This window comes from Megalobrama amblycephala, linkage group LG9 (assembly GCF_018812025.1).
Source record: "Megalobrama amblycephala isolate DHTTF-2021 linkage group LG9, ASM1881202v1, whole genome shotgun sequence".
NCBI classification, from domain to species: domain Eukaryota; kingdom Metazoa; phylum Chordata; class Actinopteri; order Cypriniformes; family Xenocyprididae; genus Megalobrama; species Megalobrama amblycephala.
This window is the reverse complement of record NC_063052.1, coordinates 23,616,822-23,636,528: the sequence shown is the minus strand read 5'-3', so window position 1 is coordinate 23,636,528 and position 19,707 is coordinate 23,616,822. Positions and strand designations below refer to the sequence as shown.

Here is a 19,707-nt window from a genome sequence, read left to right as displayed (position 1 = left end):
TGGTGACCTAAAACCTTTAAGGAGCCAAAATATGTTTTGAACACATTGCATATACAGGATTTTATGCATTTAGTCACTTGAATTTTCTTAGGAAAAATAAAATAATTAATAGAATTATTTCATTTCAAACTTAAAGGCGCATACAAATTTTTTTCTTGTGCAGGAAATATGTTTGGGGTAATTTTCATGATTTATGGTTATGAAATATTAACATCATAGGACACCCAAAGTACAAAATCATTAGTAGGCCTATAAATGGTTAATTCAGAAAGTCCATAAAAGTATAAAACTATACTTTTAAGAGGCTTCTTCACCTGCTGTTATCTTCAGTGTTTGGTTTAAGTTTTTTTTTTTTTTTTTTAATTCAGAAAATAGAAATAGACAATATTAGAAAACGGAATTTGAATGTACTTTCCCTGCAGTTTACCCCATTCATTATTTTTTGAGTGGAAAAAAGAAGGGATTATAGTTGCTTTTAAATGGAAATTTGTTGAGACCGAGCCAATATGGATTGGAACAGTTGGAACTATGGACAGTTGTAAAAAAATAAATAAATAATAATAAAAAAAAAATTTCAGCATGATTCCACACAACAAATGTTTCCTATTTATACATTTTTTTTTCACTTATTTGCAAAAAGAAAGAAAAGTTCCACACAGACACACATGGGTCATGGTTAAATTCCATCAAATAAAGTGTTGTACTTTGCCTTTTACAGCAACATTCTCATTGAAGATTTCGAAAAACAAAATAAACATTGATTTGTCTGCGTGCAAAAATGTGGGGAAAATATAATAAAAAGCAACTGACTTTAGATATTTTATTCATTTTCTATTTATTTGTAATAATTTTTCAGTTTAACTAAACAAACTTAAACATGTACATCACAGAACTAGACAAAATTGTATCCAATGATGAAACGTCTTTCATATTATTGCCTTTCTGAGCTACTGCGGTCAAATGTTTTTACACTAATCACAAAATGTATTTGACAATTTCTAATTGGCAAGACAAATGGTAACAGTGAAAGTAACTGTTTTGTCAAATCTGTTTGTTCTTTTCACAGGAGTTTGTAGCTTCAGATGTAAATCTCTGGATTTAAGTATTAGTAATTAATAAATTGTTAAGAACATGAAAACTAAAAAATTATGAAATCTTTTTTTCTTTCTTTTTTTTCAAAAACAAAACAGTCTTGTTTCACAATGTCTTAAACAATGAAATATATACACAATCACCACAAAAAAAAAAAAAAACAAACAAAAAAAATTGTGCAACCAGTTTCAAAAAGTCTCAGTTGTCAACAGTCCGGAACACATGAATTAACCTTTGATTAGACTTTGAGACGTCTGTTACATCTGGGACTGTTCGCAAGCGTGTGTGTGTGCTAGCTTGCCCAAATCTCTTGTGCCCACCGCTCATTCTGTAAAAACCATTTGTGGGCAGATGCACGGTCCAGTTGAAACAGTTGCTCTTGGATTTGATTGACAGCTGTGTAGCGGATGCTCAGTTTGGGGTTTGGTATGAGAGCCGCAGAGAGGAGCCTACAACCGGCCGCCAAGTACACACTCTCCGTTACATCCTCGACACCAGCATGCCTAAATCAAACAACTTACATGCTCACAAATCATGACCATACAATATTCAAGCACTTACAATTGGGGTTGGGAATCAAAAATGGATTCCAAATCTGTAATTGGATACTTTAGGTCTGGAATAAGATACTTGGAATAAAATAAAAATTTAGATTCCTCTTACTGATTTATGTGTGCACGTTTCAATGTGATTTTAAACCATTCAAGTGCAAGAGCACGTGAAAGAACTCAATTTGGCATTCAGTTGTTTACTGTGCACACACATCTGAAGTGCGCACAGGAAGCCGCCTCTCATATAGTGCGTGAATCCTGAATTGAGTTCTTTTGCATCTTCTTGCACTTGAATTAAAAATGCACAAGTCTTAGGCCAGCATTGGATGTTGTTTTAGCAATGATATAACGACCATATATAATTATTTCTCAGTCTCTTTATTAAAATATAACCAGAAAATACATGAAATTTGTATGCAGTATTAAAAAACAGGAAGAAAAAAAAAAATCTGAAAAAAAATTACTTCTATATGCTAAAGTGGCAAGTATTTAGTGACCTCCTCTTACACTTGAGCAATAGCAGGAACTTGGCTATCTTAAACCTAAATGGAATGGAAGAGGAAATGGAAGGCCAAGAAAACTTTCAAAATCTGAGAAGTATCTCAGATTTTCTTCTTTAATAAACTGGAAGAAGTCCAGGTTGTCACACTAAATACTGATTTTTGCTTAAAGAAGCCATTTTTTCAGATTTTTTTTTTTTTTTTTTTTTTTTTTTTTTTTTACATTTTGTGTACATATTTCCTGTATGTATCGTAATAAATACCAAAAATAAATATGGATGGTCATTAAAACTTTGCTAAATGTTGGTGGTGGTGGCCTAAGACTTTTGCACAGTACTATAGTTTTTCTCTCAACTGAAAGAAAACAGTTGAGAAAGAAAAATCATGTGTATCAGTAATATTGGATATGTGCATTAGCTCTTAAAGTGACAGGCAGCAAAAGGTATATTAGGCTGTTGTCAATCTTAATTAAAGAACAAATGAAAAAGAGAAAATCACTTACTGCTCTTGAATACCTTTTGTAACTTTAATAAGGATTCATCTATATTTTATTTATAAAGTGAAGACTATGCAGTGTTATTTTACATTTGAATTCAATTTCTGTACCTGAATTCTAGACCTACCTGAAAAACTTAAAACACTGTTAAATTGCGTTTGTATATTTGATCAGTTGTATTTATTTGTGCTATTGCTAATTTGTTAATTTATTCTATTACTGACTGTTTATTTGTCTTTAATAATGTTTGAAATTTATATTACTTGGGCTAGTTATTTCTCCGAGGTATTTTTGTTAAAACTATAGGTAAACGTTTTTTGTGTCTTGTGTATTTATCTGCAAAGAAATGTTTTGCAAAAAGACACTTCATTTTTTTTTTTTTTTACCTTATTAGAATCGAAACTGGGAATCGATAAGCAGAATCAAATTCAAAATCGCTAAATCTCAAACGATACCCAACCCTACTTACATACTAAAAAAAAAGTTGTGTTGCTGTTTTGCCTTTGAACCTTAAAGGTGCTTCTATCTCACACACACTTACCGTCTGAGTGTAATGAGAAGTGGCTGGGAGGATCCAGCAGGGGCCAGTGGGTTGGTATTAATAATGGTGATGAACATCTCAAAGGCCAGCGTCATCTCAATTTCACTGAGACTACATGGCAGAAACAAACCGTCTCTTTCACATACCACTGCAGAGTAAAACCCTGCTGACCGTGCACCTGGAACACATACACAAACATACAGGATATGCAGTGCATTAATGACACTGTGGTATTTAAAAGCGGGTGGGCAACATCAAATGCTAGATGACCAAAAAAAGTTCATCTTCAAGGCCCCGATATAAAGCGAAATCGAAGAACTTCAAGCAAAATCTAAAAATGAACTGGTGTGACGTCATTTAGAACAAAATCAGGCCAAAAAGAAGTTTGTTTTATGTTACTTTCGGGAGTCCAAAACAGTATGCCAAAGCAAACTTTCTGGAAAAGTTTTGGCTGGTAAACACCATCAAACTACCATTGGTCTGTGGCGATGATGTAATTAGTGGCACTGAGATTATGCCTTTTTTGATGTGGCAATCTTCTCTGGTTCATTTCCTTGGTTGAGTCTGTTGAGGTCAGACGTACGTGAGTGGGAAATCACTGGAGAGCTGCTTTATAGTAGAAACTGTAACACTGACATGTTTTTTTTTCATGTTTAATATTGTAAAGCTGTTTGGTTTAAAGCAATCTACTATATAAATAAATGTGACATGATATTACTTGACTGGAGTGCTGAATTGCAGAGCTTAAAGGTATTTAAACTTTTTTTTAACCCCTAAATGAAGAACAAAAAAGAACTTCGCTATGAGTATATTGGGGCCTTTAAAAACTTAAGTTTGACTGAATTTGAGATATTGAGAAGTTATCTGACTCACGTTTAAAAAGGGCCCTGGCACGGCTCCAGTTGTTCTGCTTGCCGAGTTTATGGATGAGGTTCTGTAGCTGAAGAGTTTCAGGCACCATACCCTGTATTAGCATAAAGTCGACAATATCTGCTGCAACTGGCAATGTCTGCTTTATCACACACAGACGCAGATGAGCACTGAACATTTCAGTATAGTCGTTTATCTGCACACCATCTGGAAATGTGAATTACAGTTGAAATGTCAGGAGAAATATTCATATATGCAATTAAAGAAATTAATTAATTCACATATCATTAATCAAAATAAGTTTACAATCAACTATCAGTCCTAACTGTAATAGACTAAACTACAATGAATGTTTCTGTCAACACATACACGCAAATCCTCACAATGTTAATTTAATGCGTCCTTGCTGATTAACTTAATTTCTCTAAAAAAAAAAATTTTTTACTGACCACAAACTTTTGAACAGTGTATATATAGTGTATATATACATAAAATATTCATTAGCAAGATGCATTAAATTGATAAAAAGAAACAGTATATAGATTAATAATGGCCCCATGATACAATACCATAACAATACTTAAGCCTTGATACCAGTGTTAATTTCGTTGACGAATAATTTGTCACGGACGAAAAAGAGACGATGACTAAATAAAAATGCGTTCTGAATGACTAAAACTATGACTAAAATCTACTCTAATTTTCGCCAACGAATAAAAACGAGACGAAAATAATAGAGAGGGACATTTTAAGTTTAATGTGCTGATCTAACTGCGGGAAACACGGCGCTGTTGCACGCTCAACAGGCTCGCGCAGCAGCACTTCAGACTGCTTCACAATTAACGAATAGCACACATTTATGCCAAGCGATTGATTATAAGCTAATGTTGATGAATTATGACAATGTTTAGTACACAATGTTTATATGGTAGTATGATTTAGACGGTTGTAAGAATATTATATATTTTATAACCCTCATAAGCAGCCTGCAACAGGCTACAGTGCAGACTGCAGACATTTCAGAATAAGAGTCGTGTATTTCGGGATGGTTTATAATTATTATTTTTTCCTGGTCATTACTGTTATTTTGTTTACACAAACTGTATTTAATTTAATTTCTATTTAATTAAACTACTGTATCTTCTGTCACAGGAAGGAAAGACTAAGAACATTATTTGACACATTATTCAAAATATTTTACAAGTGTAAGGGTTATTATAGTAAAATAAACCTAAAACCAAAGAAATTCTCATTGCTTGCAATAAACGTTAACTGAAATAAAAAATAAATATATATAAAAAATGTAAATGTATTTCATAAGTTTACATTTGACAAAAGTTTACAATATGACAAACTAAATGGCATTTTAGTCAAAAGACTATGACTAAAACTAAATCAAAATTTGCTGTCAAAATTAACACTCCTTGATATAATGCTTCATATTTATCTCCATCTCTTCCTTGTTCAATATTTTCCTTCCTTGTATTTTAGACATTTTTAAAGACCCCCTGTGGTGAAAATCAAGTTTTTAAATGTTGTTTATGTCTATGTGGTGTTTTTAATATGCTTTAAGACAAACCATGTGCAAATTCATAAGTCAGCACCATTGCTAAGTATTTTATGTTTGAAACTGCAGTAAACCAAAGACAGTCTAAAACCTGCGGTTTGAAATCGTGGGTGTTTGTGACGTCACAGACTACCTTGTAACCAATCACAACAACGTGCTGGCAGGCTTTAGCATATCATTAACTATGACTGCTCTGAAGCAGGGAAGTCTCGAGAGAAGGTTATCCTGGTATATTTTCTGTTGATATGAAAAATTGTGTAGATTTAACAATATAGCGAGTCTATTACGATGTTATGATGAACTATATGCCTTTCTCCACTGACGTTCTGAGATGTTCAAAGCGTTTGTAAGGATACTGATTGTTAGAAGGCAGCTGTCTGACTCTGAGATAAAGAACAGGAACGGTGTGTGTAACATTAGCAACATTATTAGCTGTTTGAGAATGTAGTCAAGCAAAAGGCTAATCATATTAATTCATTTTAATTAATGACAGAACCGTCGCAAGGGCTGTGCCAAGTGTGCGAGCGCATAGGGGCTCGCGCCAAAGTAAAGTGACAATTGACTTGAAGTAAAGCCAATAAAGTTCATGTTTTTGTCCTTAGAAATATTTTAATACTATAAAACATAGCTAAAACAATATTGCTCTGAGCGTGTGCGTGTGACTGTGATTCATGTGCATATGTCAGTCAGTGTGGCATCGTACGGCAAGGTCTGAGAGAACTTTATTCAGTCCATTATAAATTCTGATTTTGGCCACCTCTCGAATGGATCAAACCATAGATATTAGCCTACCTGATAAGTTCAAGTAAATACGCTGGAAATCCACGCTCATTCAAGGATGTGCATTTATTTCATGTACGGAGAATGCACGGGCACCTGCAGGATTTCATCAGATTTTTTTTTTTTTTAAACTTAAAACTCCAAAAAGCAACGAAATTGTCAAACATCCATTTAACGCATGTTCACAGAAGAAAACGGCTGCTTGTTCTCTCGATACTGTCTGTTTTACTGAGAAATCGCTTCAGGTGATTCAGTGAGAGAGCAGTCCAAACAAATGCAAGTGCATTCAGACTGTTTTGCAAAGGCGTTTTACCAATTCATAATTTAAAACACAATTTAAGCATCAGAAATACTGAATATACAAAGCGAAGCAAGCTTTTTTCTTAAATATCCACAACACAAACAACAAATTGCTCGTCACTATAGCAACAGTAGACTCTCCGAGCTGGCGTAAGTGAGTGGAGGTGGGGCTAATTTGCATATTCTTTGATCCGTGTATATTAAAAGGGAGCCGGTTTCCCCTTTTGAATGACGAATATAGACGAATTTATATGAAGAAATAGGCAGTTGTCTCATTTACACAGGAGTAGAACGGTGTGTTCAAATGCAGCTTTTTTGCACCGAGGCAGGCGAAACGAGGTGACAACACAGTCGACTTTTATCAATGCTAGTTCTTTAGCGTCTGTTTGATATGTGATATTTTCCCTACCCATTAATATTTTGAAACTTTCACACACAGCATCTCATTTAATTACGTCAACACAACAAATTATGTGATAGGCTACTGGTCACAGAACACACAAATAAAATGCTAATTTTACAGTCATAACGTGTGAATTTGCATGGTCGCGACCTCAGCAGAAATATCATTCGCAAATTAATATTTTAAGTCGCAAATGCGACCGTTTTAGGTGCAGTCTGGAGCCCTGTGTTGTTGTTGTCTGTTTTCTTAATTTCAGAATCCTTTGTGCCTTCTTTGCTGTAAACCGGTTGAGAGGGACAGAAGAGAGAGAAGAGACCGAACACAATGAATTGTTGACCTTAAAGGGTTAGTTCACCCAAAAATGAAAATTGTGTCATTTATTACTCACCCTCATGTCGTTCCATACCCGTAAGACCTTCATTCATCTTCGGAACACAAATTACTGTCTGACTTCTCAATAGACAGCAACTTAACCAACACTTTCAAGGTCCAGAAAGGTACTAAAGACATTGATGAACAAAGGCCTTATGGGTGTGGAACAATATGTGGTTGAGTAATTAATGACAGAATTTTCATTTTTGGGTGAACTAACCCTTTAAGTCCACACAGGGGTACAGTTGATTTTTATATTGAGTCGATCATTTTGATATGAACACCTGAAGATACTAAATTGATTGTTGATGAAAGTAATTTATGTGAACCTGTTATTGAAGAAGAACAAGATTTTGTCAAAATAATCAACAATAAGTTGGGTTGCCTTTTTCTTAAATTAGAAAGTGTTTCAAAATGTTTTGATACTGAGATTAAGAAGCTGTCTGATCGATGCATAGAACTGCTAATTTTAGAGTTATAATATGTTTAATGTGTCATTGAAAATGGATGTTTATCGTTGCTCAAGCTGCTTAAACATTTAAAGTGATCTTAAGCATTATAGGTTTCTGTAAGTTATTTTTTCTGGTTATATTATCTGTTGATATGAAAAATTGTGTAGATTTAGCAATATAGCGAGTCTATTACGATGTTATGATGAACTATATGCCTTTCTCCACTGACGTTCTGAGATACCCTCGGATTTCACCAAAAATATCTTGATTTGTGTTCTGAAGACAAACGAAGGTCTTACGACATGAGTACTTAACAGAATTTCATTTTTGGGTGAACTAACCCATTCATTTCACAATAAGTGAATTATTTTTATTATTACAGAATTATTAATTATTATTGAAAATTTGTATCTATTGACAGCCCTAATATATATATATATATATATATATATATATATATACACACATATTTATTTATTTACACACACATACACTTCAGATGCAAAAGCCACTAAATGTCACCCAAGTAAAAAATGTGATAAAGATACTACTGAATGCTCTCCACACATAGTATACGTTCATTAAATAACCTGCCAGTTGACATTAGGCATTGACTTTTATAGTATTTTTTTTTCCCTACTATGGAAGTCAATGGCTACAGTCAACTTTTTAATTACCATCATTGTTTAAAGGGCACCTATTGTGCCCCTTTTTACAAGATGTAATATTGGTCTTGGGTGTCCCCAGAATGTATTTGTGAAGTTTCAGCACAAAATACCCCACAGTTAATTTATTATAACCATTTGAAAATGTCATTTTTGAGGCCTGTTTTAAAAAGAGCTGTTTTGGTGTGTACCACCTTAAATATAAATGAGCTGCATATCCCCGCCCTGCCTTTGGATGAGGGCGTAACTTGCATACCTATGGCAATAAACAGTCGGTAGAAGCAGAATGGCTGAGAGTGAGAGACCCGCTGTTTTGTATGGCATTCAGCCGTACATGTTTGAACCGGAATCAGACCCAGATGATGAAGAGACTCCGGCAGAAGAAACACAATTGAGAATGGAGCAGGACGTCTCTGAATGGTTATTTGTTACATTTATGTACTTATAGAGTTTTAATCGCGTCCCCTTTGCAATTATGGATGTGCAACACACACACACACACACACTGTGATAACGTTCGCGCAATTTTTTGAAACTACAAACACAAATACTGTGATAACGTTTGCTAAGTACAAACGAAATTATATTTATGCGAGGGAACGGTTGCGTCATGTTGACATTACTTGTCGTACAGGTGCTTATGTGGCAAATGTGAGAAGATGGCTACAGAACCAGAAAATATATGCTGCAGGGAGATAGAACAGGTATTAATTTATTTACATTTGTAATTGTTGCAAAAAATAATACGTGACATAAAACTGTCTGACGCTATTTGTTGTATCAAAGGTTACAAGACGGATGAAACAACTTCAAGTCACTCCATCATGTATGGTAGACCATCCCGGAATGGATGAAAACATACAGAAAACATACACCGTTTTTAATACAATATCTTTAAAAAAAAATATATATATATATATATACACGTGTGGATACACACTATACAAACAAGGTTTAAATTATATACACAGACATTCTACGACAACGACAACAACTTTAGACGCATTTGTTATTGAATTGGCTGACATCGACTGAAATGACTATTTGCTCAAAAAACATTAAATACACTTACTTCTTCTGGAGGTGACGTTGGATCGCGAACAGTAGGCAACGATCCACACTTGAGGATTAACTTTGAAGCAAGACCTGCTTTGAATTGACCCTCGTTCTCAAAACAGTCAGTCAAAAAATGATTCGCGCAAACATAAACGTATTTTGGAATTTTGAGTGGCGCCTTTCCTTCGTAAATAAAATCCATCCACTGCGTTTTCAGTGGCTCTGATGTCGGAAGTAAGTGAAAACTACTATGTTCATTATTACATCCCACAACAGAACACTTATGTTTCTTAGGAGACATTACCGGCTGTCGTTGAAACAATGGAGGATGGTTGACAGATCACCGACGGCAGGGTCTATGCCAAAACCAGACGGTCAATCAAACCACGTGGGTGGGGCTTAGCGCAATTCAACGTCACAGTGAGAGCAATCTTAGAACAGGGCGTTCTGAGACAGTGCTTATGAATTATTGAGATTGTAAAAAAACCACTGGGTGGATTTTTCTCATTCTAGGGTGGTTTTGCTCACACACTGCCAACACACATTTATGGTCAAACACCATGTAAAAGTACATAATAGGTGCCCTTTAAAATATCTTCTGTTGTGTTCACCAGAAGAAAGAAACTCATACAGGTTTGGAACAACTTGAGGGTGAGTAAGTGATAGCATTTTCATTTTTGGGTGAGCTATCCCTTTAAAGCAGAGGTCTCAAACCTCGGTCTTGGAGGGCCGCTGTCCTGCAGAGTTTAGCTCCAACCAGCTCCAACACAACTGCTTATTTCTTGTATGCCTATTGAGACCTTGATTAGCTGGTTCAGGTGTTTAATTGGAGTTGGAGCAGGACAGCGGCCATCTAGGACCAAGTTTGAAGACCTCTGCTTTAAAGTGAAGTTACTGAACCTAACAATAAGAGCCTGATAAAAATGCTTATTTAAAAGAAAAAAAAAATGTCTGACGGACTTGGAGGTTTTTAGCATTGGCTTATCACAATGAGATATGATGAAAGATGAAATAACTTGCTTATTGGTTGTCTGAGTCCAGGTAAGTTGGTAAGAATCTCAAAGGTGTCTCTGTGTGATGTCTTCCCAGCTAAGAGAGTCATGATGTGTTTTCGACTTTCTATGTCAGCCTGCTCACAAGGCCACATGCTTGAGCTCACAAACCAACCATCAGCTGAAGGAAAAGAAACACATACACAAGTAATCCCTTATTTCCAGATTCAGAACACCATGCTCAAAAGTTACATATCAAAAGTTGCATATCTTTTTACCTCTCAGCATTTTCAAAGCTCCCTCAATACTCCCACTGTGAAGGAAGAGCTCTGTTGCCACAGTGACCAGCTGACAGCGAGACACCCTGTGTTCATTCCCCATAATCCCCTTTTGAGTGATGAACTCAATGTGCAGTCTGAACATCACACTGACCAGCTTTACTCCCTAAGCACATGCAAGACATACAGTATTCAGTCAAAGATTTACTACTGTATAGCGAGCTTCAACAAACAGAATACACACCCACCTTATTCCACTCTTGTGTCCTGTGGTACCTGAAGATCAGAGAGACTCCAATTCTACCCAGGAAGGTTTTGATCATTTCATTAGACGAGGCTTGCTGACACACTGACAGAATAAAGACATGACAATCCACCCAAAATGAGTTATAAAACATGACGGTTGAACCACTGTAGTCACATGAACTGTTTTAAATATGTCTTTACTAGTAGTGTTGTTTTTGGCGGCCTGTTTTAATTTTAGTTTTAGTCTAGTCTTTGTGTCAAGCGGTCATTTTAGTTTGTATTAGTTTTAGTCACGTTCATACTCTTTTTAGTCTAGTTAAGTTTCAGTCAAATAAAAGTCTGAGCATTTTAGTCTTATTTTAGTCAGAATTATCCATGACTATTTTCGTCTAGTTTTAGTCGACGAAAACTGATGACATTTAGTCTAATTTTAGTCAATGAAAATTGTATTTTAGTCTCTTTTTAGTAATGCAATTCTCTGAACCCTTTAAGACCTGAAGGCTTTTTTAGAGTGTTTTTTTTTTCTTCTGAGCGACAAACACAAAAGTAAAGACTCATAACTCCAAAACTATAGCAAGGAGAGTCAAAAGGTAGGTATCATTTGATAGAACACTTTTTAATTTTTTAGAAAATATAAATTACATTACGTTTAGACATTTTCATGCTGAAAAACTGCTGATAAAAGACAAAAAAAAAAAAAAAAAATAATATATATTTTTATAATTTTTTTTTTTTTTTTTTTGACATGGAATAACTCAGGAAAGCAATAAGATCAGAGAAAAAATATTTTTTGGTGATGCTCTCCTACATGTGAGCTGCAACTGGTTAAAATTTTGTAGCATGAAGTATAGTTAAAATAAAGTGTTATTCATTTTTTCGCAGCTAGATGGCGCCCACAGACTGTAAACTCAGGTTTAAAAGGCACTTCTCAGCACTCGTTAGGAGTTTTTCAAGTATGAGATTTAGATGTTCGGTGATGATTCCAACTCTGATGATCCCAAGGTGCTACATGTACTTTGTCACTACTATGCAATGGTCCTAGAGGTCTGTAAGAATTTTGAAAGAAATCGTCCACTAGTTGGCGCTAATAAGTTTTACGCCTCTGTAATCACATGCAGTTTCACAGATCCACACAATATGCATATCATTTGATAGATCTCATGCTGAACAACTTTGCCTCAAGAATCAATGCTGTCAATCAAATCATTAATTATTCATGAATATCTGAAAAACCTACTTTTGCGAACTAGTCCTAGGTTTTTCGCCCGATCGGAACAAAACCAGCGCAGGACAATTCTCTGGACTCGCTAGATCAATAATTATCAAAAAATTAGTTGAACTTCACCCTTTGGGGTATTTAGAAACAGGCTATTTAGAAAATGGGCGTGGCAAAAATACTGTCTAATAATGTCTAAATCCTAAAGCCTATAAATCCTAAACGAAAACTTCACGAAATTAAGTGAGCACATGCAGCACATGACAGCAAAGGAGCATGCTAACTTTTATGAAGATCGGACCATAGATGGAGCTATAACTGTTAAAAAGCTTTAAAATCCATATGAAGAGTTCATTTGCAAAAACCGATAAACCACTTAAAAAAAAAAATAAAAATAAAAATGAACCAAGTGCTGTGCATTATTCTCCACATATAGCATGTTCTGTACCCTAAATCCGTTTTGTCAGAAAAGCCGGTTTTGTCCACTGTCAGGCATCGCAGGTTCACGTTTTACAGCAGAAGCTGACAAGCGCCCTTGTTGTTTGTGTACAGAAACCGATAAGTCCGTTTTAGCGAATCAACGCACAGTATTCAGGTAAGGTGACAAGGCTTCTAGTCACTTCAAAAAGACGCGCTAGCTGAGGGAAGTTTTGTCAAAGCTGACTAAAAGTGATCGAGAATTTATAATTTTGACTCCTGTAAGTCCTTGTACAACATACACAACTTATATGCTGAAACCTTGATTGTCCTTTTGCGCGTACGCGTGTGTATGCGTGCGCACGTGTGTGTGTGTGTGTGTGTGTGAGTGTACGTGTGCCGATCCGTTAGTGTGTCTGTCGATCTGTTAGTGTGTGTATGCGTTTGTGTGCACATGTGTGTTTGAGTGTTTTAAATGCAATTACAAAGCAATTACTTGGGTTTTGTTTAACTCTGAAACATGAAATGTGGAGTTATCTGCTTTTGCCAAAAACAAACTTTTAATATATATATAAAAAAAACATACTTAACTTTAATTTTTTAATTTACCTGTATTTTTTAGAGTTATTATTACTTAATCAAAGCAACCCAACTGAGTTAACTGTTTTTGCAAATGAACTCTTCATATATTTTCAATGGTTTTGGCTGAAAATGTATATAACTTTGGGTGTGGTCAACTTATTTTCACGGGAGTCACATCCTTAGACTCCTGAAACCTTGCAGAGTCTAATGATACCAGAGAGGTTTCGGCTTATGGTTTGTGCAACACTGTGATTTAGCGCTTGAAAACCTTTTTATGAATATCTTCAAAACTGTTAGTCCGATTGAGGAGAAACCAGCGTAGGAAACGTGGAACCTAAGTTAGTTAACTAAATGTCACTGCCCAAATGTCAAAATTTTGATAGGAAATGGCAAAAAAAAATCAAATCAAATCGCTCATGGGTCATTTTTTATGCTCTCATATTCATAAGCATCTATAACTCAAAACAAAATGAGATATTTTCACCAAAATTAACACGCATATGTATGGGCACACTCACAAAAAAGTGGTGGAGATCAGGCAATAGGTGGTGCTATAACTGTCAAAAAACCTTTAACCCTCTGCAGTCGGGAAATGCGATTTGCAGGATTTTTTTCACATTGCAGCAACACAGACTTAAAATACGCTGTCATTTTTTGTAACAGAGACAGAAGTAATATATCAATTGAAACTATAGAATGTCTTCTATTTGTGTACACAGAGTAAAAACAAAATGTTGTGTTTTTTTCAAAATAATGAAAACTAACATGATGCATGATCTGTCATCTCCCTCTGAACTGTAAAACAGTTGAAAAGTGTACTGAAAATGTAACTTAGTGAATACTAATGACACAAAATGAGACTGTCTAAAGAAACGTTGAAATGTCAGGTTTTAAATCATGCTACGAATACCTTTTTATGTGCTTAAAGGCCTTAAATGCTTGAACCCTGGTAAATGCTGCTTTAATTTTATATTTGATTACTCTATTCATTTTCTGTACCTGAAAGCTGTAAGATACCTGAAAAACCTGTAAAGCATTGTTTATTTTAATTTGATCTCAGCTCTCATGTATTTATTTGTGCTGTGTCTCGTAGTTAGATTATTTGTTTTTATTTTCTTTATCTTAATTTGACAGTTGTCCTATTTTTTACTGAACATAGCACATATCGAACTGTACAGAAACAGTGAGACTAAAACAGTGAAACAAACCGAACCGTGAGAAATCTGAACCGTTCCTTGAACTTGAAATCTGAACTTGACATTGCAGCCTCTTATGAGACAACATAGAAAAGTTATTCGGTTACTCAATTTAATTTATCTGTTGTACAATAATTAGGCTGTGTCGGTCAGCATGAGCATGCCGTGGTATTATTCCAAACACATTTTTTGAGTAGGTCTATGTGAAGGATGCTATTTTGAGTGGATATTGGAACATGACAGAAGTACAAAGCCTTCTTTACATAAATAATAGTTTAGCAATTAAATGTTACACCATTTTAGTTTGTTTTGTTTTAAGTAAGTTTGTTATAGGCTTGGCATTTAAAATAAATGTTTGTAATGAATAGCACTATAATTTATTTTTATTTTATACATATATATTTTTTCTCTGTTCTGTAGTGGCTGTAGTATTTTTCTCTGTTGAATAGGCATACCATTAAATTTAAAGGTGCCGTAGAACGTCTTTTTAAAAGATGTAATATAAGTCTAAGGTGTCCCCTGAATGTGTCTGTGAAGTTTCAGCTCAATATACCCCATAGATTTTTTTTATTCATTTTTTTAACTGCCTATTTTGGGGCATCATTAAATATGAGCCGATTTAGGCTGCGGCCCCTTTAAATGCTCACGCTCCCCGCCCACGGAGCTCGCGCTTGCCTTTAACAGCATAAAGTTCACACAGCTAATATAACCCTCAAAATTGTTCTTTACAAAGTGTTCATCATGCAGCATGTCTAATCGTGTAAGTATGGTATTTATTTGGATGTTTACATTTGATTCTGAATGAGTTTGATGGTGCTCCTTGGCTAAAGCTAACATTACACACTGTTGGAGAGATTTATAAAGAATGAAGTTGTGTTTATGAATTATACAGACTGCAAGTGTTTAAAAAATGAAAATAACGACAGTCTTGTCTCCATGAATACAGTAAGAAACGATGGTAACTTTAACCACATTTAACAGTACATTAGCAACATGCTAACGAAACATTTAGAAAGACAATTTACAAATATCACTAAAATATCATGTTATCATGGATCATGTCAGTTATTATTGCTCCATCTGCCATTTTTCGCTGTTGTCCTTGCTTGCTTACCTAGTCTGATGATTCAGCTGTGCACATCTAGACGTCCTGCCCTTGTCTAATGCTTGAACATGAGCTGGCATATGCAAATATTGGGGGTGTACACCCCGACTGTTACGTAACAGTCGGTATTATGTTGAGATTCGCCTGTTCGTCGGAGGTCTTTTAAACAAATGAGATTTATATAAGGAGGAGGAAACAACTGTGTTTGAGACTCACTGTATGTCATTTCCATGTACTGAACTCTTATTATTTAACTATGCCAAGATAAATTCAATTTTTAATTCTAGGGCACCTTTAAAGGATCTAGAGTGAGGGGAAGTAAAATGTTTACAGTGTTTAGAGTTTGTTAACATTTCGTTTTATTTACCAGTATTTTACATTATTTCTGAATGAAACAAATAATAAAATGGGACTTATTCACAGTTGCAACTTATCTGTGTATTTTCTCTCAACCAAGTTTAACCTGCTTTGACTTACAGAAAAGCAACTTATTTTCTGGAAAATATGGTAAATAATAAAAATGAGCTGTAGCCTATTATTATGAGGGGGTTCCTTGGAAAATTTTCTATCCCATATAACCCTGAGATATCTGTCAATGATGCTCAGGATATGTCGCGCACCAAATCCTCCGCCATCATCCCGTCAGTTATCTCATCTGTCTTTATTCTCATCATGTGATTAGTGTACGGCCAAACATTGTGTAACACTGGTAACACCAAATATCGCAGCAAGCCTAATTTTCACATGTTTTTGTTCAAGAAATTACAGTGGCTGTAGCATTTCTATCATGAAGAATTTAAGAAGATACATAAATGTTGTTTTGCTAATATTAAAGAAGGATTTGATTATACTGTAAAGTGTAACAATAACAATCACCAGGCCATTGACGCCCTCTGCAGGTATTTGTTACAATATATATAATAATGTACAAGTTGATTATGACTATATTATGTATATTACATGTATTTGAACAGTGTTGTTCAATAAAACCATATGATTTTATCAACCCCAAACTTTTAAAGTGTACAAATGAATTACTTAACAAAACTAAAGATTTGAAATCAATGAAATTGAGTATGTGTGTACCTGATTCAGCAAACAGCTCATATGGTAGGGCGAGTTTGTCTTTGGACTCATTCAGCAGTGCCATGGTAACGCAGCAACAGAACCTAAGAAGTTCAGTGGGACTGTGTGAACCCACACAAACACTGCAGAATACTAGTGCCAGTCCAGTCCAGTCATCCTGATGCTTCAGCATCTGGACACACACACAAACACACACATATATGTAAAACCTGTCCACAAATTAGTGAAAATGAAAAAGACATGGCATCATAAAGAAAAAAGAATGGGGGAAAAAAATGAGAGTGAGCAAATGTAAAAGTGTAAACAAGTACTATGGAAATGAGGTAGTGAGCTTACCTCAACTCTAACAACAGCCTGGGCCAGATCTGACTGCTCAGAGGTATGAGGGTTAGTCACAAGGGCTCTACAAAAACAGAGTGTGAAATCATATGATGGTTTTTTGGTAATGTAACATAATAAAACTATTACTGTTCTACTGTCGGAGGGAGCATACCTGCATTTAACAGCAAGGAAAATGTCCATCTGCTGTCTAGGAACCTGCATCATTTGGAGATGACTCTGCATGACCTCACACTGATCCACACTGAATACACATCCTGCCTCAACAATCTAAAAACATAAACACACATTAAATGTGGCATTATGGCTAATCTGAAACTGTAATTGCAGAGCACACGCACACACACACACACACACACACACACACACACACACACACACACACACACACCATCACTTTTCTCCATTATATTATATAATGATCTAATACAGGGGTGCCCTATCCTGTTTTGGAGAACTACTTTCCTGCAAACTTCAGCTCCAACGCTGATCAAATATTAAAAAAAAAATAGCCCAATGCAATTTTCTCCATCAGGCGATTTTCTTTCATTGGCTAGACATTAGACGTAGGTTGTAGCAGCAAACAAACTGTCTGTTGATCATGCTGAATTTCTGAAACCGTCAGAAAATGATCGTAGGCTATCTTTGGTCGCAAGACGGGGAAAATGGCTGTCTTTGAACCTCTCTCACTGTACGACATAGGACCACCGATTAAAGGTGCTCTAAGCGATGTTACGCGTTTTTAGGCCAAACATTTTTGTCACACACAGCAAACATCTCCTCACTATCCGCTAGATGCCTGTCCCCTGAACACACTGTAAAAAAACGCGGTCTCTGTAGCTACAAAAACTACCTGGTGCAGCCTGGACCACAAAACATAATAAACATGCTCCAGCCAATAACCGACAAGAATGATTTTAAATGCGCGTTCATGACTGTTTCAGGAAGCACGGAGGGGAGGGGGAGGAGGAGGAGGAGGGAGGGTCTAGCTAGCCTCTGGTTTGTTTGACAACACTTCGAACGTCAACAGGAAGTTACTCCACCCAGGATCGCTTAAAGCACCTTTAAGAGCCACAATCACAGAAATCTACGATTGTTTCACAATGGCAATCTTTCATCTGGGACAACCAAAAATCATGCAGTGTAACCTGGGCTCTAGGTAGATCTCCAGGAACAGGAGTGGGCACCCCGATCTAATGCTTTGAATGTCATCATTACCTTTGAGGTGAGGTGAATTAGCTGAGGTACAGTGTTGATCAGACCTCTTTCTCTCACAAGTTTAAAAACAGCCAACATAAACTCTGGTGGAGGCTGACACAACAAAAAATGTAAGAAAATATATACGACATAAGAAAAACAAAGTATATATTTATGCATTTTATATGCAGTACGTAGTCAACCAAAATGCCTATTACCACTGCCGCAAGGCCACAGCGTTAAATACAACACAGTCATGTTTGACAAATGAAATCACCGCTCAGTAAGGATTTGGACTTGGATTTGTGACATTTTACTTGTAAATTAAAATAAATTACAGGTAGCAATAATAACAACAATATGACATTATAACATTTAATCTCAGCTAACAGTTTATTACATCAATTATTAATGTTCCAGTTATTTGACTACTGTTATAGTGAAATATTTCAGTGATGGTAGTGCATGAAGTGTGCTTACTTTGTACAGTACAGTATGCCTACTAGACAGTATTTTAGATTACACTAGGTGTGCATTATGCCATAAAATAAATAAAACAATAAAAAAGGTGGATTACTCTGATATAATTCACTGATGTATTTCAACAGGTCATGGATGTACATACTTATTCGTTATCTATCCTTTTTGACACATCTATTCCCGTACAACACAGAGTACTGCACATAACATGAGGGAAAATATTGTAGAGTAGGGCTGCATGATATATCAAAATTATTGAAATATCGTAAATACACATATTGGGATATGCATATCGAAACGGCTTACTTAAGTGTGACTTGATGTGAAAAATAGTTATTAAGCTCAATAAGCTGTGGAAAACAACTGCAGTACTCACGCTGAGACACACCTGAAGCGTGCATACAGAATGCTGCCTCCAGGACAGCGTGAAATCCCAAATTCAGTTCTCTTTCCCGGCTTATTGCACTCAAAATGCCTGTCTTGGTGAGTATTCATGTAAACACAGTCAGTTATATCTTAAGTGAACATAAACTCGTGAATGTATACTCTTTCTGTTCCTTTTGCTAGATCTGAATTAGGCAGAAGGCTTTTGTGTATGCAGCCCCATTTGACTGGAATCACCTTTTCAAAATTTAGGTTCAAAAATTAGCTGTCTTTGGATCAATTTAAAGTAGTCATTCGGGAAAATGGAAGATGATTCAGTGAAATGTAATTGTTTTTAATTTTGTTTGTACTGGTACTGTGTAAGTATGTGTTGAAACTAATTGTATTGCTGCTCATTTTGGCCAGGTCACGCCTGTGAATAAGATTTTTAATCTCAGTGAGTCTTTCCTGGTTAAATAAAAGTTAAATAAAAACAGCTGGGAAAGAAATCGGATGTGTGTCAATAGGATATGTGCATTAGGTCTTATAGTGACAGCAGCCTAAT

The 19,707-nt window shown here is 35.5% G+C and overlaps 1 protein-coding gene across 4 annotated transcripts in view; it reads right to left on the bottom strand.

Moving 5' to 3' along the window:
• Positions 1-818: 818 nt before the first annotated feature.
• The window catches only part of topaz1 (testis and ovary specific TOPAZ 1), a 51,886-nt gene continuing 32,997 nt past the window's right edge, over positions 819-19,707 (bottom strand). For all 4 annotated transcript variants that reach the window (XM_048202207.1, XM_048202209.1, XM_048202206.1 and 1 more), the window contains 10 exons: positions 18,321-18,413; positions 17,257-17,372; positions 17,100-17,166; positions 16,764-16,935; positions 11,164-11,264; positions 10,916-11,081; positions 10,666-10,818; positions 4,054-4,257; positions 3,181-3,358; positions 819-1,595 (listed from right to left, as the gene is read on the bottom strand). In XM_048202207.1, the coding sequence (XP_048058164.1) occupies positions 1,385-1,595; positions 3,181-3,358; positions 4,054-4,257; positions 10,666-10,818; positions 10,916-11,081; positions 11,164-11,264; positions 16,764-16,935; positions 17,100-17,166; positions 17,257-17,372; positions 18,321-18,413 (1,461 nt within the window). In that variant the 3' untranslated portion in view covers positions 819-1,384. The remainder of the gene's footprint in view (positions 1,596-3,180; positions 3,359-4,053; positions 4,258-10,665; positions 10,819-10,915; positions 11,082-11,163; positions 11,265-16,763; positions 16,936-17,099; positions 17,167-17,256; positions 17,373-18,320; positions 18,414-19,707) is intronic.